Source organism: Schistocerca gregaria, chromosome 6 (genome assembly GCF_023897955.1).
Source record: "Schistocerca gregaria isolate iqSchGreg1 chromosome 6, iqSchGreg1.2, whole genome shotgun sequence".
Classification (NCBI taxonomy): Eukaryota; Metazoa; Arthropoda; class Insecta; order Orthoptera; family Acrididae; genus Schistocerca; species Schistocerca gregaria.
The window spans coordinates 563,430,886-563,455,520 of NC_064925.1; the positions used below are offsets into that span (position 1 = coordinate 563,430,886).

The 24,635-nt window shown below is 48.1% G+C and overlaps 1 protein-coding gene across 1 annotated transcript in view; it reads left to right on the forward strand.

Annotated features, from left to right (window-relative positions):
- The window catches only part of LOC126278940 (protein dachsous), a 287,615-nt gene that overhangs the window by 251,291 nt on the left and 11,689 nt on the right, over window positions 1-24,635 (forward strand). Inside the window, exons 22-25 of the mRNA XM_049979218.1 lie at window positions 5,720-6,019; window positions 17,274-17,565; window positions 19,705-19,830; window positions 23,356-23,770. Of these exons, the coding sequence (XP_049835175.1) occupies window positions 5,720-6,019; window positions 17,274-17,565; window positions 19,705-19,830; window positions 23,356-23,770 (1,133 nt within the window). The remainder of the gene's footprint in view (window positions 1-5,719; window positions 6,020-17,273; window positions 17,566-19,704; window positions 19,831-23,355; window positions 23,771-24,635) is intronic.

A 24,635-nucleotide genomic window follows, 5' to 3' on the forward strand; every position in this document is an offset into this window, starting at 1 on the left:
TGTAGGACATAATAACTTAGACAAAATTTCTAGTTCTTGTGATGAATGGCAGCTAGCTCTGAAAGTAGAAAAATGTAAGTTAATACGCATAAGTAGGAAAACCAAACCCGTAATGTGATACAGCGTTAGTAGTGACCTGCTTGACACAGTCACGTCGTTTAAATATCTGGGATTACGTCACAAAGCGATATGAAATGAAACGAGCGTGTGACGACTGTGGTAGAGAATATGGGTGGACGTTTTCGGTTTATTGGGAGAATTCTAGGAAAGAGAGGTTCATCTCGAAAGGAGACCGCATATAGGACGCTAGTGCGACATATTCTTGAGTGCTGCTCGAGTGTTTGGGATCCCTGCTAGGTCGGATGAAAGGAAGACGTCGAAGCAATTCGGAGGCCTGCTACTAGCTTTGCTACTGGTAGGTCTGAACAGCATGCAAGTGTTACGGCATTTTCGGGAATCCCTGGAGGGAAGACGACGTCCTTTTCAAGGAAGACTATTTAGAAAATTCAGAGATCCGGCATTTGAAGCTGACTGCAGAACGATTCTGTTTCCTCCAACATACACTGCGCTTAAGGAACACTAACATGGGATATGAGGAATCAGGGCTCATACGTAGGCATTCAGACAGCAGTTTTTCCTTCGTTCTATTTGCGAGTGGAACAGGAGAGACTACGGCCGCAGGTTCGAATCCTGCCTCGGGCATGGATGTGTGTGGTGTCCTTAGGTTTAAGTAGTTCTAAGTGTAGGGGACTGATGACCTCAGCAGTTAAGTCCCATAGTGCTCAGAGCCATTTGAACAGGAGAGGAGGTGAGTAGTGGTACCCCCTGGCACGCGCCGTATGGTGCATTGCGGAGTATCGGCGTAGACGGAGATGCAGAAACTGCTTCGCAAGCAAGGAAGGATAGGGTCCAACAAGATGTAGGTCATCAGGGACGGTTCGTCGTTCGACTGTTATTTGTTGTATCGCATTATTTTCTTCCCTCGAAGCAAATCTTTTGCGTCTGGTAAGGCCAGTACATTCGCCCTGACTCAAGATTCTTCATTTCAGTGGCTTCCGGTAGACGCTTCACGAAATCAATTGTTCGCAAGTATCTGTTGTAAAATATTGTTGGGCATGAGTGCACAGTAGTAGAAAACTAGACTCGAATACATTTTCCGACGTAGGTGGCCACCGTCTCCGGAGGAATTCCTCCAGTAAATCCGTCGTACCCCTCCCCCCGCCTCCTCGCACCGGCGAGCTGTGAACACCCAAAAGAGAATGACGGCAGAAGAAGTGCTTTCACAACCACACGCAGTCCGCATTAGAGTCAGCTCGCCAGTTCAATAGGCGAACTGCGGGGCAGCTTTCTTGTGTCCCACTGTGCGACGAGCATTTTACTTGGGATTCAAAGAAATGTAAAGTCCTAGCTCGTATGAGGGCAACTGCTCACCCGTATTTTTCACAAGATAACTCGTACACCCCCTGATCTGATAATTTCGAAGAATATTTGAATATTGTGACCCTTTTTTGTAATGATTGAATATTAATCGTTTGGAAGTCATTAAGTTGATGCTGACAATTGCCACTGATGATGAAACTGCGGAAATACACTCCTGGAAATGGAAAAAAGAACACATTGACACCGGTGTGTCAGATCCACCATACTTGCTTACGACACTGCGAGAGGGCTGTACAAGCAATGATCACACGCATGGCACAGCGGACACACCAGGAACCGCGGTGTTGGTCGTCGAATGGCGCTAGCTGCGCAGCATTTGTGCACCGCCGCCGTCAGTGTCAGCCAGTTTGCCGTGGCATACGGAGCTCCATCGCAGTCTTTAACACTGGTAGCATGCCGCGACAGCGTGGACGTGAACCGTATGTGCAGTTGACGGACTTTGAGCGAGGGCGTATAGTGGGCATGCGGGAGGCCAGGTAAACGTACCGCCGAATTGCTCACGTGCACGTCGACCTGGGACCGGACCGCAGCGACGCACGGATGCACGCCAAGACAGTGGGATCCTATGGAGTACCGTAGGGAACCGCACCGCCACTTCCTAGAAAATTTGGGACACTGTTGCTGCTGGGGTATCGGCGAGGACCATTCGCAACCGTCTCCATGAAGCTGGGCTACGGTCCCGCACACCGTTAGGCCGTCTTCCGCTCACGTCCCAACATCGTGCCGCCCGCCTCCAGTGGTGTCGCGACGGGCGTGAATGGAGGGACGAATGGAGACGTGTCGTCTTCAGCGATGAGAGTCGCTTCTGCCTTGGTGCCAATGATGGTCGTATGCGTGTTTGGCGCCGTGTAGGTGAGCGCCACAATCAGGACTGCATACGACCGAGGCACACAGGGCCAACACCCGGCATCATGGTGTGGGGAGCGATCTCCTACACTGGCCGTACACCTCTGGTGATCGTAGAGGGGACACTGAATAGTGCACGGTACATCCAAACCGTCATCGAACCCATCGTTCTACCATTCCTAGACCGGCAAGGGAACTTGCTGTTCCAACAGGACAATGCACGTCCGCATGTATCCCGTGCCACCCAACGTGCTCTAGAAGGTGTAAGTCAACTACCCTGGCCAGCAAGATCTCCGGATCTGTCCCCCATTGAGCATGTTTGGGACTGGATGAAGGGTCGTCTCACGCGGTCTGCACGTCCAGTACGAACGCTGGTCCAACTGAGGCGCCAGGTGGAAATGGCATGGCAAGCCGTTCCACAGGACTACATCCAGCATCTCTACGATCGTCTCCATGGGAGAATAGCAGCCTGCATTGCTGCGAAAGGTGGATATACACTGTACTAGTGCCGGCATTGTGCATGCTCTGTTGCCTGTGTCTATGTGCCTGTGGTTCTGTCAGTGTGATCATGTGATGTATCTGACCCCAGGAATGTGTCAATAAAGTTTCCCCTTCCTGGGACAATGAATTCACGGTGTTCTTATTTCAATTTCCAGGAGTGTATGTTCTATGTAGCGTTCGCCAAGATAAATACAAAAGTATTTGACACAGTGGTTAAATCATTGAATTTGTATAGGGAACAAAGGAGATTTATGTTCGCGTCTATGATTTTCAAATGTTGGTTTTACGAAGTTTTATGATCCCATCTACACACCTACATGTGTTTCATGCTCCATCTTTGTACAACTGAGATAATGTTTCATCCTCAGTGACGTCGCTCTTGACGAAACTTTAAAACGTGACGTCCTTTCCGTGCCAGAGCGTATCAGGGCGTGCTGAAAAGCCTCTGATTATTTTTACCTGACAACTACAACTGTTTTAGAAAAAGCAAACGTTAATAACATTCTCCATCTTTATTCTTCACATCTACATATTTGCACCGCTCTGCCGCTAGAGACATCCAAATTGTACCGTGTAACATGGCAGTGTGTAACGTAACTATGCCGGTGCGTGAGAAACACCGTGCCGTAGTCGAGTTTCGAATTCGAAGAGTTGGTCCACACACGGAGCACCCTCTCCTCAAGCACGATAATGCCAGACAACGTACAAGCAGACCCCTCGGCTTCGCTGTCATCGATAATGGACCACACAGTTCCGAATTGGCGCCTTCAACAAAGTCAAAATAACTGCTCTCTCGTTCGGAGAAAAATGTTCGTCATCGCGTTAATAAATTAATTCGTAGACACTAACAAAAAATTTGTAGACTGTTCATAACGTTTGTTGTTAGTTTTAGGCGTTTTCACATAAAAAAAGTCTGAGGCACGCCCTCGTAAGTAGTGAGCATGTGCCTCCATTTAGGAATCGTGGCGAGTGACGAGTGGAGTGCATATTGCCGATTTGAGAAGAGAAGCTTACAGATTTTATGAGAACAGGGGAAAAGTATATTACTTATTATGTTATACGTGGAAGAAAATAAAAATGACTGCCGCAGATAACTGTTTTTAATTTGTGTTTCCAATCGTAGTTTACACTTTCCTATAAATAAACGCTTGCGCCTACGAATACGCTTTTAATTTGGACAGACTATGCTGCCAACTCGGAAGGGCAGAGCGGCGAGTGAGAGCGGGCGGCCGGGTTCAAGGCGACGGAGCCGATGACAAAGGGCTGAGGATGCCGTCATTACGGCGGCTCCGCACGCAGCTCCTGCACAAGCGATGCCATGCCGCGCGCGGCGTGCCTGCTGCCGCCGAGGCGCACCCCAAAGGCAGCTCGCTACCCTGTGCACAGACGCCTTCTCTAATCTCGCGCGCGTAGGGTCGCTAGGTGGTCAACAGCTAGAGTGGCGGGGCAGGCAGGTACTGTCGTGCAACCAACTGTTATACTGCAGTGGCAAGAAGGCAAAGACTCAGGGACATGCGAAACTTTAAAAGACGTCATTTGTCGGTTGTAGCTGTAGAAGTTTTTATTTGGCCATTGCAGTTTAGGGTTACGCTATTATAAAGCACAAACAATACAACGTATAATTGTAATTAATAGGTACGTAACAATAGACTCTGTTACTTGTCAGCCGCGCGGGATTAGCCGAGCGATCTCAGGCGCTGCGGTCATGGAATGTGCGCGGCTGGTCATGGCGGAGGTTCGAGCCCTCGCTTGGGTATGGGTGTGTATGTTTGTCCTTAGGATAATTTAGGTTACGTAGTGTGTAAGCTTAGGGACTGACGACCTTAGCAGTTAAGTCCCATAAGACTTCGCAGACATTTGAACATTTTGTTACTTGTTAGGATACACGTACTTAAAAATATTAGATGCATACAAGTAACTGTAAACGTGTAGCATTGTGTCCAATTTTGTAACCTGTTAACAAATCGAGAGTATACACGATACATATAATGCCACGGATTCAAGCGGAATGTGAGCGCGAAAGTCGTCACGGCACAGAGAATCACTGAAACAAGTAAAATAACGCCTAAACTTTGGCTATTCACATAGAGAGTGAAATAGAAGTGCGGCTGTGCAAAGTAAGTTAACAAGGCGCAAAGGTAACAACGCCAGAACTATGCAACTACAGACTGACTAGTCAGAGCTCTTTTGGAACGAGGTTTCCTGAGTTTCTACTTACTACATGTTCTTGAAGTGCACTGTTCCCCACTAAGAGCTTCCGAGTGCATACAGTGTCGCAGGCACAAGTATTGGCCAGCTACCTTCTGATTTGGTACAGGCACGAAGGGTCCATTATAGCCAAACATATCAAAACACTAAGTGTAAAATTCCCGCGGAACATACTAGCATCTTGTTTCATTTATACTATCATAGCTGGGTTGTACATCCATAGCACGAGACACGAGGTTCTTAGAACGAAGTACGAACGTCGGTCAAGAGATGGCACAGGGCGGAATGTTAAATGCTAATTTTAGTTGTTACCTGCGATCTCTAGTTGCGAATCGTCACCGAAATCGCAGCAGGAATAGACAACGTGACACATGGTTCTCAGAAAGAAGTACGAACTCCGGCCAAACACATGGCACACGCATTTGAGTGTTAAATGCTACTTTAGGTTCTTGTTGCTAAAAACTACCTATAGTTGTGACTGAAATTGCTGCCAGATACTGTAAATTTGTTAATGTGAAAAACGGTGACTTTTCAGTCACAGTTGTTTATAAGACACGTGGTTTCTTGCCCTCCCCTGATGCAGATTGCCGCTGGAAGTCACCCCGAACCTGCCTTGTTACGTGCACACCACTACAATAAATGTGTATATCGTCAGTGACATTTTCTAGATGACACAGGTCGCCCGAAACGGGCGGGTGTGTAACGGGCCGTGTGGTGTGTGCAGGCACGGAGGTGGGCGCGGTGCTGACGGCGGTGACGGCCAACGACGTGGACACCAACCCTCCGCTGACGTACAGCCTGGAGGAACAGCCGGGCGCCGAGGGCTTCTTCAGCGTGGACCGGTTCAGCGGGCGCGTCACGCTCGTCCGCCGCCTCGACTTCGAGCAGCGGCGGCAGTTCCGGCTGCGCGTCGCCGCCTCCGACACGGCGCACCGCGCCGCCACCACGCTCACCGTCTCCGTGTCTGACGTCAACGACAACGCGCCCGCCTTCTCGCGCGCCCACTATGAGGCCACGCTGCCCGGTGAGTCGGCGCCCTAAGAGTCAACTATGTCCGCGGTGCAGCAACTGCCCTTCCCGTTTACAGAAGTACAAAAGCAGAGCGCACATTAGAAAGCGAAATACTAATGTTCATCAGCTTAGCATATTTGAAGCTTTCTGTAGTATTATCAGAAATGGGAGAAATAAAGCAGAGGAGAAGATTAAAATTGCAGCGACAATAGCTATCCAGAAAGAAGTCCCAAGCAGGAGAAAAGGGGGTGGGGGCAGTTATTGGATTGAGCTGGCCAATTCATTGTTAGTAAGCGGCCTGCTGGAGGTAAATAAATATTACAAATAGTGATCGCTGAGGTCGTTCGCAGTCACACCGATATTGCTTCCAACTTGGTACGAAGGAGAATCAACTCACAAAGTCTGTGTGAACCAATGAATAGAGCCATCCAGATTCCGTCTCAGCGGCAGCAGACTTTAGACAGAATTCACGATAAATACGGAGCATACGGGGAATGGTTATTGGTGAAATATGTTTCTGGTAGAGCTATGCAAATTGAAGAAGAGGGGGAAAAGTGTTGTAGCTTTGGTAGGTGACAGTATTATCCGTTACAGTTCTACTGATTGATCACATTACAGGTGCCCAGGTAAGATGTAAAAATGGCAGGAAGACTCGTCATCGCTCAGAGTCACTATCACTCACCAATGGCGATCGAACCGCATCAATGAGCATTGGTTCGGAATCTGACTGCGTGGGGGGAGGGGGGAGGTCATCTGGCACGTCCAAGGTCACTGGAGTAGTCTTGTCTCGATTATTCTTCTCCTCCTTCTCCTACTCCTCCTCCTCATCCTCTCTGTCTTTCTCTTCCTCTTCCTCTTCCTCTTCCTTTGCAGCTTTTAGTGGTTGAGGTTCGTGAAAGGGCCAGTGCGGGTACAGCTGAACAGTGGGCAGCCCTGCCACCCAGAGGCCGCAGTTCCTTCAGCCATTAGTTGCCGTCAGGCCTCTGGGGGGAGCAACCCTGTTGTTTCTGGAGTTGGAAGAGCTTTTGTGACTGTTGCCACAGGAACCGCAAGAGAAGAGGACAGTGGATGATCTGGTTGAAAAAAAAAAAAAACACGAGGTAGTGTGGGTGATGGCTGTGACTTTCGTATGATTGATTATCATGTCAACAGGATGTGGAATTCATATATTTTTGATGCCTCAGTTTACTACAGGGGGCCAAGAGATTTATGTTCTTGTATCTAGGTAAACTACTGAGCGATTAGAATGATCTTCTATACAATTGACACTCCAACGCAGGTTTTCATGAGAAATATCTTTGTGGATGATCGTCTGCTGTTTCTGCACTTTCGCCCCGCCATGCAGTGGGGTGACAAATGACCACAGTGCGCGCATCGGAAGCACTTCATGGGCAGTGAGATTTATGGTTCCACGTCACACATGTGTCTGTATCTATTCTATTATACCCTTTGGACCTTTTGGACGTATCAGACAAATGTACAGTTTATTGCTCAAGATTGGCCTGTAGCTCCTCGTCTGAGAAGAGAGTAAGGTCTCGGTGGAAAATGACTCCTTGGCCCATATTTAAAGTTTTGTATGGAGCAATGATGAGTAGTGTGTCAGCCAGACGTTCACGTGCCTGAAGAGCTGTACGTTGTACAGCAGAGCATCGTTTAACTAGTAATGATTCATTCCACATTTTTTCCAATGATTCAGCTTCTTCGAATTTATCTTCATTGTGTTCCATAAAAAATAATGGCCGTACACACTAAGTATTGGGTAAATTGTTTCACTCCTAAACATCTGGCTTGTCCCTCTTCCCATGAGGGAGCCAGGGTAGCGGAAGCAGTAGGATTGTAACTGCCCACAATGAACGTTCTGTACTCGTCTCATGAGACGCTCGGATCAGAACGGCGGCTGTTGGGTTGGTTTAATTTGGTTTGTTTCACGTGCAAAACGTCCTGCTCAAATCAAGAACTTTCTCCACAGGAGTCATCGACCCATGGGAAAAGTCATCTGGCATGATGACCGTTGCTGGGAGTCCTCATGGCATACGTGGGAAGTTGGCTGCTCGGGCGTGAGCATTGTAGCCCCTGCGGTGTCAGGGGCTCCACCGAAAGGATACATAACGACTCCGCCACATTGTATTGGCTGCAACGTTGGCTTTTAAGCGCATATACGAGTCTACACAGTTGTTGCGTGCAGATAATCTTGAACACTGCCTACAGTAGACTCTAGTTAAGGTGTTCTGCCCTAGTCTGTCACACTTCACAAAAGGATTTGGAGAATGAAGGTCAAACTGAGAAGGGGACCAAAAATTACTTCGGCCAAGAAATGATGTAATGTAAATGACTGAAGATGTCGAGAAAGGAAACCAGAACGTAGGGGATAGCTGGGCCGACATCAAAGGCTGTCATTATGATAAAGTAAATAAGGAAAGGAAGGATAGTCTGAGATGAGAGATTTCAGCACGAGAGAGAACGTAGGTGTTGCAATAGCTTGGGGCCCCGTGCTCGCCACACAATAACAACAACAAAAAAGGCTAAGGACATAACACACATCCATGCCCGAGGCAGGATTCGAACCTGCGACCGTAGCAGCATCGCGGTTCCGGACTGAAGCGCCCAGAACCGCTCGGCCACAACGGCCACATTGGCATCGACAATTAAAACCATTAGTGACGAGTGTCCAGCAACGACGCACTGTTTCGTACAGTGCTGTCTCTAAGGACATCGTAGGCCTTTACACCACACACAGCAGAAAACCTGACAATGTTTTCTGGGATATCAATAGCTCTTTCGTCCCAGTGATAAGAATCGTAGACACAGCCTTCAGCAGTGCTCGTGCACTCTAAATGCGGGGCCGATTTTATTTTACTCTACCTACTCAGATTCAGAAGGGAAACTTAGACTAGCGGTGACCTTCCGTCTCTATGCGTTTGATTACTTGTAGGCTGGAACACGTGCTCCTCGTACCGTAGCCATCTCTAAAATGGAGACTGCCCCAAGTGGGCCGCCGCCATAAACCACACCGCAATTCGCCACGGCTCGCGTGCTCTAAATTAAAAGCAACACGAATTAACGCTTCTTTTCTCTCTTTCTCCCTCATTTAAGCTGAAAGGGCTCACAAATGTCTGCCGCAGTGTTTTACAGCCGCCTAAGCCGACCCAGTCACTTTTCTGCTGTCCCGCTCCAACACTTGGCGTCCTTTATTAATTCTTTTTTTGTCTTTTCTTTGTCCTGTGTATTCTTATACTTCATTTTGTTGTCGTTCGTATAGTTAGGAGTAAATCAACGAGAAAAAATGAACTATTTTGCTTATCACGATGTAAAAAAGAGCCGCATTTCGCCAACTCTGTTTAACTAATCATCGTCGAGCTCTGCGTATTTTGTGTGTGGAACTTTTATTCCTGTTTCAAGTATATTTCTTTATGCCCGTGTGCCAGTTATGTTTGAATAAAGACCTTACTCTTACGCATAGCACCCTTCATTGCAGTCGGTTTTTTTTTTCTTTCTGTCCCCCAAATGTCAGAAACAGAGTACAGTGTTTGATGTCAGTTCTGCTCAGTTGCTAACTGTAGATCGACCAACTTGAATTGCCAAATCGATGCGCACTCGGTCATGTTCTCCCTGTTCACCGTGGCAATACCAGTCAGATTCTTTAACTACGGATTCTTTCAGTGGACACTTCTACTCGAAACAATTCCCGCAAATGCTAATAAGAACTGAAAAATAGCCAATGGCCATCTTCCTTCCCCACTTTTTTCCGCCCCAGATTGTGGTACAACTTGAATGACCTCGGTGTCCGCAAGATGTTAACTTTCCCATTTGACCTAGCGGAAACAAGCGGAGTAACTCCTGTGACGATAGCACCCTCCAGAAGGAGGGAGATATTGATAATACCAATGAAATTGTCAGTGTACTCTGAAAACCGGAGCCTGTTGTCTCCTGGTTTCACCTTTCCAGCCGTTTCATTGACACGTTTATCTTTTTGCTTTATATCTTCTGCTAAAACACGGATCGAAATCCATTTGCGAGTATCACTTCTGTTGAAAGCAAACAGGTTCTCTTAGTTCTAAAGAATTTCCAGACTATCTGCTGTATTCTAGGAATCGACCAAATTAACGTACCACATCTTTAACACATTAGCCGGCCGGCGCTTCAGTCCGGAACCACGCGGCTGCTACGGCCGCAGGTTCGAATTCTGCCTCGGGCATGGATGTGTGTGATGTCCTTAGGTTAGTTAGGCTTAAGTAGTTCTAAGTCTAGGGGACTGATGACCTCAGATGTTAAGTCCCATAGCGCTTAGAGCCATTTGACCCATTTTAACACATTCTCAGGAAGCATTATGGTAGTATATATTAATGACTACCATCCTATGGCATAGTTTTTTCTGTTTCTTTTTGTGGCATATTGGTACAATGTGTATACAGTGCCACATTAAATAGAGGAATCATCTCCAACAGCCGCGAGATGCTCTTGTGTTTGCCACTTCATGGTGTTCTCGTAGTTAGCTGCGGTGCGATATACTGGGTTTTGTTGTGTGATTCTTCTGGGAAGTATCGCTAGTGTGTATTCGCCACTTATTCAGATTCACGTGTCTTACATCTTCTTTACTACCATGCAAGTAGAAGAGATTTGTCTAAATCTTTTTCATAACCTAAAAACCATCGACTGTAAACTCTATTGCTCACTCGTAGGTTACTGAATTGATATATGCCGTGTTCAAGACTGTGGAACTCAAAAATGGATATCGAGGTTCCGTCCCATCTTCATAGATGATACTGATAGTGATAGCCACTATGAAGTCGAAAGCTGTCAAGTATGACAAATAGCTATGTGAAGACGAGGCCATCAACGACGTGGCAGTTAGTTGCCACTTGGCAATGGCCGAAGAGTAGTCGGCGGACAGTTAACCGCTCCATGCGGCAGGAAACGTGAGAAGGCTACATTAATTCACATCGAAACCAGACCATGCATTCTTAAATCCCATAACAAATTTTATAAATCATGCTCTATTGTGCCTAATTCATGCAGTGGTTACACATAAGAATGTGCATAACTCTGTGTTTGCATAGCAGTAAATAAAAAAAATCCTAGAATTCATTCCCTCGTCATAAATAATATACTCTTTTCATGAAGAACAGCAAGTATAAAATTCTTGCTCCAAAGAGCTAAATCTGTTTCGTGCTGACGGAAACTGGAAAGAAAGACCCACCGCGCACTACTGTTAAGTCTCTCTCCGAGAGCTTCGCCCTTTAAAATCCAAGCCGTCATGTATGGCGCACCGAACAGCAGTTATTGTTTAAACGTTCTCGGTCCGCAGCGAGGGCTGGCTGCCGAACGCAGACGCCTGGGCGCCAACGTCTACAGGACGTAGACTCGTTCGCCTCTGACACATTCTCTCTCTCTGGCCACCACCTCGGCCATCAGCAGGTAGCCGACACAAAGGAAACTACGCGGTCAGCACGGGGTACGGCAATTTCGTGGAACACGTCAGTCGGGCTCTACGTTGCAAGCAAATAATGTAATAGCTGGGCGTGGACTAGTTTCGGACGTGGCTTCCCAGCGTGGCGGAACATCCGTTCTGTGTCGGGAGTCACTTGCAGGGCGCTGTCGCCATTCAAGTGTAATTACCGGCTAAATTGATGGTACCATCCACTGGTATCGCCTTACGGATCGACGGCTTTGGACCAGTATGATGGAGTAGCGATATTAAACTGAGAAGCGAAAACTGGTTGTTACGTGCGGACAGAACAATTAAATGATTACGAGCAGTGTCGAGAAGGAGATTAACGTTTCCGCCAGCAGCATTTATGGCCAACAGCGAGACATTCACAGGTATCCGATACGCCTCTCGCATTGAATAAAAGTACGGTCAACGTAAGTGTCACTTCGTCAGACGTTATTTCTGCAAATGATCACGGAATCGGTGTTGATTCTCTGTCTCAGTTTGACAATGAAATTAACGCTTGCAGATAGCAGCCGAGGCTCCATTTGAGAAGGAGAAAGCATCTGGCGGAATGCTTCGGCGTTTCAATTCTGTGAAGCCAGCGAGGTGGTGCAGTGGTTAGCACACTGGACTCGCATTCTGGAGGACGACATTCAAACCTGCGTCCGGCCATCCAGATTTATGTTTTCTGTGATTTCCCTAAATCGCTTCAGGCAAATGCCGGGTTGGTTCTTTTGAAAAGGCACGGCTGACTTCCTTCCCCATCTTTCCCTAATCCAATGAGACCGATGACCTCGCTATTTGGCTCCTCCCCCCCCCCCCCACCCCAAATTAATCAACCAACCAACCATTCAATCAATTCTGTGAAAAAAATTACATCGTACAGTGTGCGTTTATGGGGCTGGTGAGCGAAGCAGACGATGTTGTCGTCTCAGTGCCCTCGTGGCGATTTTTAGTAAAGCCTCAAAAGCAACACAGCACTCGGCCTTGTCGTACTATTACGAAGAACTAAAATTCCTGTGACTCTGAAACCTGCTGCAAATTATGTATAGTTTGGCTGAATAGCGTATTACCAGCTCTGTTTCAACCCAGATCGGGAATTATACCAATGTTTTACAAATAAGTCGTATAGGTAACTGTTCGGAATTTATCATACTTGCGTCAGGGAAGTTACTTGGTTAGCCGTTTAGTCGAAATTCCGTTTGGATAAAACAAATAACTGAGTGCGCGGAGCATCGAGTGAATATTTTTTCTGCCTCCCCGTCGGCTACCTTGCTGCTTGAAGCTTATCATATCTGCAACTGGCATACGAGCAACCAGCGCCGACTGGCAACATGTAGTTCCCTGGCGGTATTCTCCAGATACCTGTGCCTCAGCCTACCTCACGAAAGGCTCCGCGGCGGACGCATCCGGAGGCAAAGTTGGCGGGCGACCTCGCCGAGAAGCGAACCGCGGCCACTGGCGAGGCTGGTTTCTCGCCTCTGGCGGCCACTCTCGCTTTCGTTTTTGGGCTCGCGGGCACTTTGCATTGAATCGGCGGCGCGGGACCGCGGCAGGCGGACTCTGCCGCACGCAGACGGCGACGCCGCTCCGAGGACGACGCCAGTTAATTAGGCGGGCTCGGCCGACGCCTCGCCGCTGCCGCCCTTAATGCGCCACTCGCACTCTATGTAAATAATCTCCGGCGCGGTGACGTAGATTAATGTCTAGGCTCTTCTGCGGACCGGAGAGGTCACGCAGTTTGGTCGATTATGCCGCGGAACATCTCTACTCTGACAGTACGTCGTTAATTGTATCAACTATTACTTGAAGGCTGCAGTCCCTGCTGAATGTTTCTTCTTTGGGCCCTCAATTAGGAACTGCCCCGAGGAATCAGCGCGGCTCTGTAAGACATAAAGCGCTTACTTTTCCTCTCAATACGTCCTTGCATTTCACGCTGAATACTATCAGAAAAGTTTGAACAATAAAACCTACTTTTTCGCTTCTAATGGTCGTTTCTGCCATATCCCTGAATACTGAACATTCCTCTTGGGACACCAGTATACAAAAATATACGTTCACATTACCTCGGTGTCAAAAAGATTCACTAAAGTCATTGTTGGATCAAACGCTCGTAAAATAGTTCTTGTAAAATAGTTCCTTGGACTGAAGGAAATCATAAAAAACACACAGTTTTTAACATAAACCCTTGACATATCTGTTTACATAACAAACGATAATCATTCTGTGATGTCAATGAAAATCGGGTACTAACACGAAATCCAAGCAAAGATACACACACGTTATATCTGCGCACACGGTTGTGAAGACATAACATGATAACGGTAACTGGAGATATTGTCACGTGGGTCTTCAGAATTTGTACACAACATTCAAGCATTACCTGCCTGCATTGTGGCTTTTATGCCGTGATCGATTATCCGATTGACTTTGACATCGCAGTATGATTATTGTTGGACTTATCGTGTAAACAGACATCAGCTAATCCAGTATTCAGCTTCGGTAATAGAGTAAGGATTTCTATGAAGTGAGCAGTTGCATACAACAACTTTTTTAATGGTTGTAACGAAGTGCTACCAACTTAGGTCACAACTACAAAAAACGGTTTTGTGCAACTGCTAGACTTCTTTTGTGGATGGTCAAGATGTAACTTTATCACAAATCTTGACAAGAGCACGGAGCCTTAATTCCTGTTGGGCCTTAATTCCTGTTGGATTTCGATAATCGCCCAAGGCAGCCGGACGCGGTGCCAACACCTCGGAGCTGATGTGATCCAACATTTTCTAGGGGACGTGACGTCAATCCTAGGGCTTCTATTTCGTCCATGAACTTGCGCGTGTGTTGGATGATGCTCGACGGTTGGTTGGTTAAGCTCTTCATCTAGCTCACGGATTCTTTCCCGCCTAAGCGTCTCAAGAATGAGTCGAAGATATCGATTTTGCAGAGTCCGGAAGGTTTTTCAAATTAGAGGACCTGGCTGTCCCCCACGTGGAACAACCATATAAAATGACTGGGCAGGCTGTTGCCCCGTAAACACGAAGTCTCGTGTTGACGTTCATTTGCGAGCTGGCCAGAAGGGGGTGTAGTTTGCAGATGAGCCATGAAATCTTGATCCTATTATCCTGTGCATGCGATTCGAAAAGTAACTCATTGTCGAATGTGCTCCCAAAGTACTTGACGTGATTGCTCCAAGGGATGTCCTGATGGTGAAGAATCAGCTGTCTGTCAAATTCGAGCGGCGTCGAGTGAAGATCATCGCTCTCGTCCTGTCTGCATTGACAGTACCTGCATTTTCGTTGGCCTAGTGTCTTACCATGGCGAGATGACGTTTTACGCGAGCGAAGACCGCGTTGACCCTCCGGCTTGTGGTCAGCAAGACGGTGTCGTCCGCGAATTGGGCAAGCAACAGCCGAGGCAATAGCGGAATGTCATTGACACAGATGGCAAAGAGTGGTGGAGAAAAGACAGAACCTTCAGGAATGCCGCCTGTGAGAACCTTGAGGCTACAGCGTTGCCCCTCGATTTTCACTAGTATACGCCTATTGTGCCAAAAGCTGTCGATGATCTTAAGGCCGTAGTCGGGGAGTAGTTGTAAGTTCGCCAGTTTAAGTGGTAACTGCAGAACAGGTATTTTGTCGCCTACATACATTGGCTCCTAAAGACACGTGACAATGCTGCGGCACAAGGTTTGTGTCCGTAACGGTTCTGCAACTTTTGAATGTCTTTAAATAGCTAGTACAGACACATCCCGTCCTAAGGTACCGTGGATTTTGTGTAAACATTTTATAATCGTTTTAAAGATTTGGTGTTTCGATATTTGGAATGAAATTGGCGGAAGTGCTTTTTTACACGTCCATTTAATCGCACACGCGTCCGTGATGCTGAGCAGAGCCGGCCGGTGTGGACGTGCGGTTCTAGGCGCTTCAGTCTGGAACCTAAGATGTTAAGTCCCATAGTGCTCAGAACCATCTGAACCAAGTTGCGCAGTGTGTCTAGGCTCGCTACCCCCATCCTGATGCTGCATGTTCCAATGAAACGAAGGCAATTCTATATCCGTGCACATTAGAAGACTGTTGCCGCAGAGAAAGGCATGTCATTGAGACATCGAAGGGAAACGGTAGAGGCAGTGAGCCTGTTTACGTACCAGAAGTATAGGGTTTTACAGACCTCTGTTGACCAGTGTCCGTTAACTCCTCAGAAGTAATAAATGTCTGCTTCCAAAGTTTCTGTTGAACGTACTCTATTAGGAATTGGCAGTTATCTTCTCTCAATCTCAATTTCGAAACGAATGTTCGTCCTCTGAAAGTCTAAAAGAAGGTACTTTTCCGAAGAAATTTTTGCCAGACGTCCACTCTCCTCTGTCTCTTCATATACTTTTTTTTTCAGCGATAGTGGTTCATTTCGTGCTTTTCACTGCCAGTGTATACAGGGTGAAAATTAATAAAACCTACAAATTGCAGGGAGGGATTCCGGACTGGAAATGGAGGAGAAAAGATCCAATAAACATGTGTCCGGAAATGCATAGTTGGCACGGTAGAAGGCGCTGACAGACGAAAGTTCCTCTGACGACGTGTCGTGTGTTCCTCGTGTGTTGCAGGCTGTGTGATTAACGCAGCGTACTGTAAGCGACACAATAGTCTGATATGCACATCGCGAAGAAGCCGAGCCGGCCGATGTGGCCGAGTGGTTCTAGGCGCTTCAGTCCGGAACCGCGCGACCGCTACGGTGGCAGGTTCGAATCCTGCCTCGGGTATGGATGTGTGTGATGTCGTTAGGTTAGGTTTAAGTAGTTCTAAGTTCTAGGGTACTGATGACCACAGCAATTAAGTCCCATAGTGCTCAGAGCCATTTGAACTATTTTTTGAAGAAGCCGAGATAGTGTTTCCCTACGGGCAAGCAGTTAGAAACGGTCGATAGTCAGCACGGCTAAACCAGAACAAGTTCCCTCACAGACACCGACGGCACCACACAACATTTGAGGTACTTTTTGGGCGTTTGTGTGCTCGCGGGCCCTTTCAGGGAGACGAACGTGCAGGGAGACGGCGGACTGTGCGTACGCCAGATTTGCGGGACAGAGTTCTGAAGGATACTGAGACGGACCCTAGTGCAAGCTCCAGGCAAGTGGCCCGCCAACATGGTGTACTCTGAAGTGCGGCAATTCGTGATGCGTCGCGTGAACACGTGCATTGCATCGTAAGGAGAGCACTTGGAACACCTGTTCTAAAGTCGATGCGATGTAGCTCAGTAGTGTGCTCCGGGACTATTTGTCGTCGCTGCACGCTCACCGTCCTTTTACGGACACGTTCTGATAACACCTTTTTTCATCCGTTTCCAGTCAGTTTGCCGGTTTTGTTAATGTCCACTCTGTACAACGGATAGAAGGCAAGAATGAAGTAAGCGACGCCACGAAAACTTGCCCTCTCTGCACGCAGTCGTGATGTGCGTGTTAATACGACCGCTCCGGGCGGGGAGGTTTGCCGGTCGCGGATCGAATCCATCCGGCAGCTTAACGACGAGGGGTCGGCGTGCGGGCCAACCCGGATATGGTTTTTACGCCGTTTCTTCTCATCTCACTGTGTGAATACCGTGTTTCGCCTCAGATACACGCTTCGGCAGCATTTTCACAAATTTCTCAACTAGAATTTGCTCTGTTCGGAGACAGACTGCGTGTACTGTTTGTGTGAACGGGAGGGTGATGAGTTTAGCTACTTGGTCTCCTTAACACTTGCTCGGCATGTGATGTGCGCTTTGTGGCGCGTCTAACCGAGCACGGATTTTCCCGTTCTCTGTTGCTCGCCAGTGTTTGGGGCTGACGGGTGCCGCCGGCCTGTTTCAGACGTGAGCGAGCCGTCTCGCGCGCTGCTGACGCTAAGTGCGACGGACGCGGACTCGGGGCAGAACGCGGCGGTGCGCTTCTCGCTGGCGGCGGCGGCGCGCGGCTTCTCGGTGGACGAGTCTCGCGGCACGCTGTACGCCAACGGCAGCGCGGCGCCCGCGGCGCCCCACGTCACGCTCGTCGTGGCCGCCACCGACGCCGGCCGGCCGCCGCTGTCCGCTGTGGCCGCCGTGCGCGTCACCATCTCTCGGGGCTCCCGCGGCGGCCCGCGCTTCGCCCAGGACGAGTACCGGTGAGTCGCCGTCAATACCACCTAATGTCGGACGTAATGTTGTGTCTGTTGGGGTCTTCAGTCCGAAGGCCCACGTACATTTACTGTGTTCACCTCTCCTTCTGCGGCTTTTACACCCACCCTCCCCTCACGTCCAATCGCTACTAAATTCCTGACTTCCTGGTGTCTCACAATGTGTCCTATCAACCGATCATTTATTTTAACCGAGTTGTGCCACAACTCAATTCAGCACCTCTTCATTAGCTACTCAGTCCACTCGTCCAATCTTCAGCATTCTTGTCTGGCGCCACATGCTGTTTACAAAGGGAATTGCTTACAAATCACTCGTGAGACTGATTCTACACTATTGCTCGAGTGTGTCGGACCCGTACCGAGTAGATTTTGAGCGTAATACAGAGAAGGGCAGCACGAATAGTTACACTTTGTTTCATCCGTCGGAAAGTATCTCAGAAATACTGGAGAAACTGAACCTCTCACACCCTTGAAGACAGACGTAAACTATCCTGAGAAAGTCTACTAACAAACTGTCAGGAACAGGCTTTAAACGATGACACTAGGAACACACTACAACCTCCTACGAATCGCTCGCATAAGAATCGTGGGGATAACGTTAGAATAATTCAGGTTTCGTGCGTGAATGGAACGGGAGGAAACCCTAAAAGTTTGTACAATGGGACGTGGCCTTTGCTATCCACTTCACGGTGGTTCGCACAGTATAGATGTAGATGTAAATTTCAAAGGCTTCTATTCTCTTCTTGTTTGAGCTGCTTTCACATCCGTACAACGATACGCTCCCGACAAATACCTTCTGTAAATGCATACCTTATAAGCTGTGAGCATTTCTTCACCTTCTCTACTGTAAAACGCATCTCTTCTACGGAACAGGTGCTCCTAACGTATGCGTTCTAGACCCATCTTTACTGCACTTTTTTGCTTCTAATGTTCGTTCCTGTCATATGCCTGAATATCGACAATTCTTGCTGGGGTACCTTCTATAAAGGAATCAAACGATACACGAGAATGTTTTGTATTTATGAAATGATGCTTAGGTTTACATTCTCAACACTTTCAAGATTCCACTTATACGTCTCCTGTTAAAATGCAGTGCTTACAAGAATTACCATCGGAAGTGTCTGTACACGATATCTACCTGCTTCCAACAAAAATAGCAACAGCTATGTGGACATGAAAGCTTTTTCGTTGTAGGACATGGTTTCCGAGACGTGCATGGAGGCATTCCGTCTGGCCTACGAATTTTAACGTGTGAACTGTTCAGCTAATTGACATGATAGAAAATGGACATACTTGTCCTCACGGCTTATACGCCATCCTTATTTGTAGAAAATACATTTATTGCTTTTTTATCATCTTAATCTGACCGGTTTCGGACTGTGTCACCCATCTTCAGATCTCTTTACCTATCTTTGCATAAATGACGAATGGCTTCTAATCTTGTGTTTACAAAATTACAGGGCTAAAAAATTTTCTGTCCAGTTACAATGAAATGGTCGTGTACATACCATTTCTCGTAGTTACACAATTACCAACTACTGACTTCAGAAACACACTTTAGAACACTACTTCCGTTCCAAAGAACATACTGCACCGAGGACTGGCGGCTGACTCCTCGACTTCGCCACTTCTAGACCACTCCACAAAATTATTTAACATTCGGGGCTTTCGGCGAATCAGCCGCTGACGTCACATGCTGGCAATTTCATTGACAATTGCTCGCTCGCGCTAGTCACTCCACTGAAGAATACTGTCTGCTGCCAGTGGTTTTGAAACGTGTACTCCCAGCAGTTTCACGGAAACGCCTATCATCCTGGGAAAACTGCTCGCCTTTGAGCCACCTTCATAGGTCGCCTCCAGTACCCATTTAGGAGGATTGGGGAAAGACCAGCCCTTCACATTCAGGCTTAAGAAATTTCCTTCACGCGGATACCGTCTCGGTGTAGACCGTAGCCTCAGAAGAGCACGCAGGCGCGGCCAGGAAATGAGCTGTTACGACCTTTTACACGTCACCTCGTCGTGTTGCGTTCTGAGCGACTGTGCTAACAGGCAGCGGCTCAGTGGTCGCCACCTGAAACGAATTTATGGAATGCGGGTGACGTGAGAGCGGTGTGTGCTTGTCTGCAGGGTCCACGTTCGGGAGGACGCGCCGGCCGGGACGACGGTGGCGCGGCTCGCCCCGCCAGAGGGCGCCTCCAGCGTCGTCTTCTCCATCGTCGACGGCGACGACGACGGCGTCTTCCACGTCACCAGGTGAGCCGCGCCGCGCATGCCGCCCCCGGCTCTCTCTGCCTCCTCCCTACTGTGTCTCACTACATGCATTCCTTTGCTCTGTGCACGCTTACTGCTCCACTACCGGACGGAACTATACGGTGAGTTACGCCCTGCTGCGTTACGGCTCTAGTTGAGCGAGATTGTGTCCATACGTCTCCGCATATACCGGGCAGGTTGGTGGGGGGAGACATCGCGCGCGTGCGCCAGCGTAGCAGCGTGTGTGTAGTCTGCCTGGAGTATGTGTGTGTGTGTGTGTGTGTGTGTGTGTGTGTGCGCAAGTCTACATGCCTGTAGCGCCATTAGTAACAAGCCGCTGGCTGAACGTTTTTGCGAGTGCCGGCCATTGCATTCTCGAGTCGTTTGCTACACGCGGTAACTATGTGGGGCCGTTCTTGCGCAGAGCCGGCGACTGCTGTGTTTCTCACGCGCCTCCTCCGCCATAGTCCCCGCCTGCCTGCTTTCACTTTATGTACTCACAATGGTTACGCAGGTAGCACCTGGCATAAATTTCACGCTTCCCGCAGTAGTTACTTCGTCGGGGACGTCTGAGACCCAAAAGATTGCGCCTGCAATTTGAAGCCGGTACGTCCTTCCATTAAGCGAGAGCGTCGCGAGGGAATCCGCTGTTATGCGGACGCACTATTCCGCTGGTGCAAATTGTAACATTGTTGCAGCCTTTTCTGCGTCTGATGGAGTGTAGGTAATGGGCTGTTGTAGTTCTCGTGTGCATAGGAAAAACGCCGCTGCGCATCTTTTAGTTTGTTTCATTCGCAGTGTGTAGCAGAACCTGTTGCGTAGGCCACTTCTTACGTCTCTAAACTCCGGTGTCGGTTAGCTCACTATGTGGCCGTATCTCTTACAAGTAAGGGTCCCTGGCCTGATAGTGAGAATATGTTATCGATCTAATAGGTTTGCAACTATCCCCTCGGAATCTTCAACTGTAGAATTTAATACAGACGCATCGGACGCTGTATGGAGAGCTTTACTTACCACCCGATATATACCCGTGTTTTAAGACACCAAAGAAGAAGAAATCACTTGCTTGGAAATATGTTTCGTCAACACTGAGGCTGGACAGACCAAATAGACATTCGAAGCCGCTTGTTTACTCTCAGACACGGTGAGAGAACGAATCATCGAAGTTTTTATAAAGAGTTTACGCCAACAGTTATTTATTTTATGTCCTTTAGCCATAACTAGGTCACTCACGAGCCAAAACAAGTTGTTGGCCCATCAAGCGATTCTGTTTGCCATGTATTCGAGAACTACTTGGTATTTTCCGGAAGCATAAGGCACCGGACGTCTTACGCACAGATCACGCAAATACGTAAATTGTGGGCCGGTGATTTGCATTAAGAAGGTTGCTCGCAATAATGTTGACGTAGTCCACAGCTGTGAAGGTGCCTCCGATTACTGCCACAGATCCCAGGAGCCCAGGCGAATACCACCATAGCAGAGTGTTGTATCCATTGGCCTGCGATCGTGCCGTAGTGTATGTTTCGAGTTACTGCTCAGCTGGACACGACCACGCGACCCGTTTCCACTGATCCACGGTCCAATCTCGATTATTCAATGTGCACGGTATCGTAACTGACCGTATCGCTTCCTCAACCTGGGAACACGTACGGGTCATGTGCTGTGAAGCTCACGTTGAACGGCAAGCTCCGAAACACTTGCGCCTGCAGCAACAGTGTCCGCCCATCCTGTTTTACAGAGCGCGCAGGTCTCCAGCTTCGTTGTTCCGTGATGAGACGCGGACGTCCTACAACTTGTCGCCTACTCGTGCTTTCAACGACGCTCAACCACTTTCCGTAGATGCTCACGACAGCACCACGCGAAAAGCCCACCGGCTTCGCAGTTTCGAGACGCTTGTTGCCAGGCACCAGTCCGTAACAATCTGCCTGATGCCAAAGTCAGTTATGTCAGTACGGTCACTACATCCTTTCGTCTCTGCTCAGCTTGTACTTCCCTTACAGCGTCACGTGCCCACAACTTCACCAGGAGGCATTGCATTCAATCTCGCGATGTGGAGTAATACCGTTGTTTTCCAGCATCTGATGAATGAATGTTACTCTTCAAAACAGTGTTTTAGTTGTTTCTTAATGTGACGTAACGTATTCCTTCGTCTGTCGTGATACGGTTGTGGAATTAACCAGACGAGTTGGTCCTTGATTACGGTCTTTAATTGCTATAGATCAGTTCATGATAGCAATATATAGAGGAAAGTATTACAACTTGTACAGAAACCAGACGGCAGTTACAAAGAGCCTAGGGGTATGCAAGGGAAGTAGTGGTTAAGAAGGGAGTGAGACGGGGTTATAGCCTACCCCAATGTTATTCAATCTGTCCATAGAAAAAGCAATAAAAGAAATCAAAGAAAAGTTTGGAGTAGAAATTAAAGTTCAGGGAGAAGAAATACAAACTTTAAGGTTCGCCAATGACTTAGATGACTTATAATCCTGTCAAGACGGCAAAGGACTTGGAGGAGCAGTTGAACTGAATGCGCAGTGCCTTGAAAGGAAAATATAAGAGGAACATCAACAAAAGGAAAACAAGGATAATGGAATGGAGTCAAATTAAATCAGAGGATTCTAAGAGAATTAGATTAGGAAACGACACACTTGAAGTAGTAGGCGAGTTTTGCTATTTGGGCACAAAATAACTGATGACGGTCGAAGTAGAAAGGATAGACTGGTAGTGACAAGAAAAGCGCTTCTCAAGAAATTTTTTAACAACGAATATAGATTTTTAGCGCTGGCAAATCTTTTCTGAAGCTTTTTGTATGGAGTGTTGCCATGTATGGAAGTAAAACCTGGACGATAAACTGTTTAGACAAAAAGAGAACAGAAGCTTTGGAAATGTTGTGCTACAGAAGACTATTGAAGATTAGATAGGCCAGTCACGTATCTAATAACGAGGTACTGAATAGAATTGGGGAGACAAAAACTTTGCGGCACAACTTGACCAAAACAAGGGATCAGTTGACAGGACACATTCTGAGACATTCAGGGGTCGCCAGCTTAGTATTGGAGGGGAATGTGGATGGTAAAAATCGTCGAGGGAGACCAAGAGACGAATACAGTAAGGAGATTCAGAAGGAAGCAGGTTGCAGTACTTATTCGGAGACGAAGAAGCTCACACAGGATAGAGTAGCATGGAGAGCGGCATCAAACCAGTCTTCGGACTGAAAACCAAAACAACAACGACAGCGTTAAAGTGGTTTCAACATTCGAAATATGGATTTCTTACAGGAATCCCGAAATACAAGATCGGGAGGTTTGTGTGAGACAAAAATGGAATTACGTCGATAGAAATTTTGGTCAGAGTCGATGAGGTTGTTATTAGGTATCACGATCGACTTTGCTTCAATAATCGATTGTGGAATTATATCACTATAAGGAGTCTGGTTCCTGTACAATTTGTAGATAACCTCTGACTTGCAGTGGCAGCGCTCGTTAATTGTGCATTCGACGTGAGCGTAACGATATATGTGGTGTGGCACAGCCCGAGCGGCGACGTGGTGCTGCTCAAGAGGCTGGACCGCGAGTCGGTGGACTCGTACTCGCTGCGCGTGGCGGCGGGAGAGCGCGGCTCGGCCCCCGGAAACGGCACGGAGGCGGGCGCGTCGGTGGTGGTGGTGGTGGCGGTGGACGACGCCAACGACAACGCGCCCGCGTTCGGCGGCACGGACGCGCGCGGCGGCTACGAGGCGTCGGTGAGCGAGGCGGCGCCCGTGGGCCGGCCCGTGGTGCACGTGCGCGCCTCCGACGCCGACCAGCCGGGCAGCCCCAACGCAGACCTCACGTTCGAGATCACGTCGGGCGACGACGCCGGCCTGTTCGCGCTGGACGCGCGCTCCGGCGAGCTCACCGTGCAGCGGCCGCTCGACTACGACGTCGGACCCGCCGTCTACAACCTGGTACGTCGCTGCCCGGCTTACTCTTGCGCGTATTACCTCTCTTTCGCTGACATTCGCGCCACTTTCCATTTTGTTCACGAATATCAGAACAGTAACTGTCTTACTTACCTTACACTGCCTATGTAAACGATGTCAGTCACGCCCACATTCCTTAAACTGACTCTGACAGGGTAAATTACGTCATACAAAGCCAAAAAGCAATTTTTTTTTAAATCTCTTACACACATCTGCCCAGTTCGTGGCTCTGTGTTCCTTTTCCAAAGAAAACGAGGTCGTCAAACTTTCGAAAGACAACTGGTTAACGGCGACGGTGCAGAAACCTCGTTAAGACTGGAGAAAGTTAAGTTCCCAGAGCCTAAGAGGAAAACGAGAAATTTTCGTGCAACAAACAGCTTGATGCTTAATATAAAATCTCCAACATTATTCCTAATATAGACGCCTCTTTGAATATGTACGAGTCCACTGCATGGCCCTGTCACCACGAAAAAAAGAATAAAATACTTAAGCTCACAACAGTTTCAGAAGTAGTTGTACATCCTTCTTCGTTCGCAACTAATTGGCACTGAAGTGCTGTGATGATGATGATAGCAGAAGATATGGGTATACAGAGAAACTGACAGGGCAACGCAATGTATACTAAACAGCCAAATAAACTGGTACACCTCCCTAATATCGTGTAAGGGCCCCGCGAGCACACAGAAGTGCCGCAACACGACGTGGCATGGACTCGACTAATGTCTGAAGTAGTGCTGCACGGAACTGACATCATGAATCCTGCAGGGCTGTCCGTAAATCCGTAAGAGTTCGAGGGAGTGGAGATCTCTTCTGAATAGGACGTTGCAAGGCATCCCAGATACGCTCAATA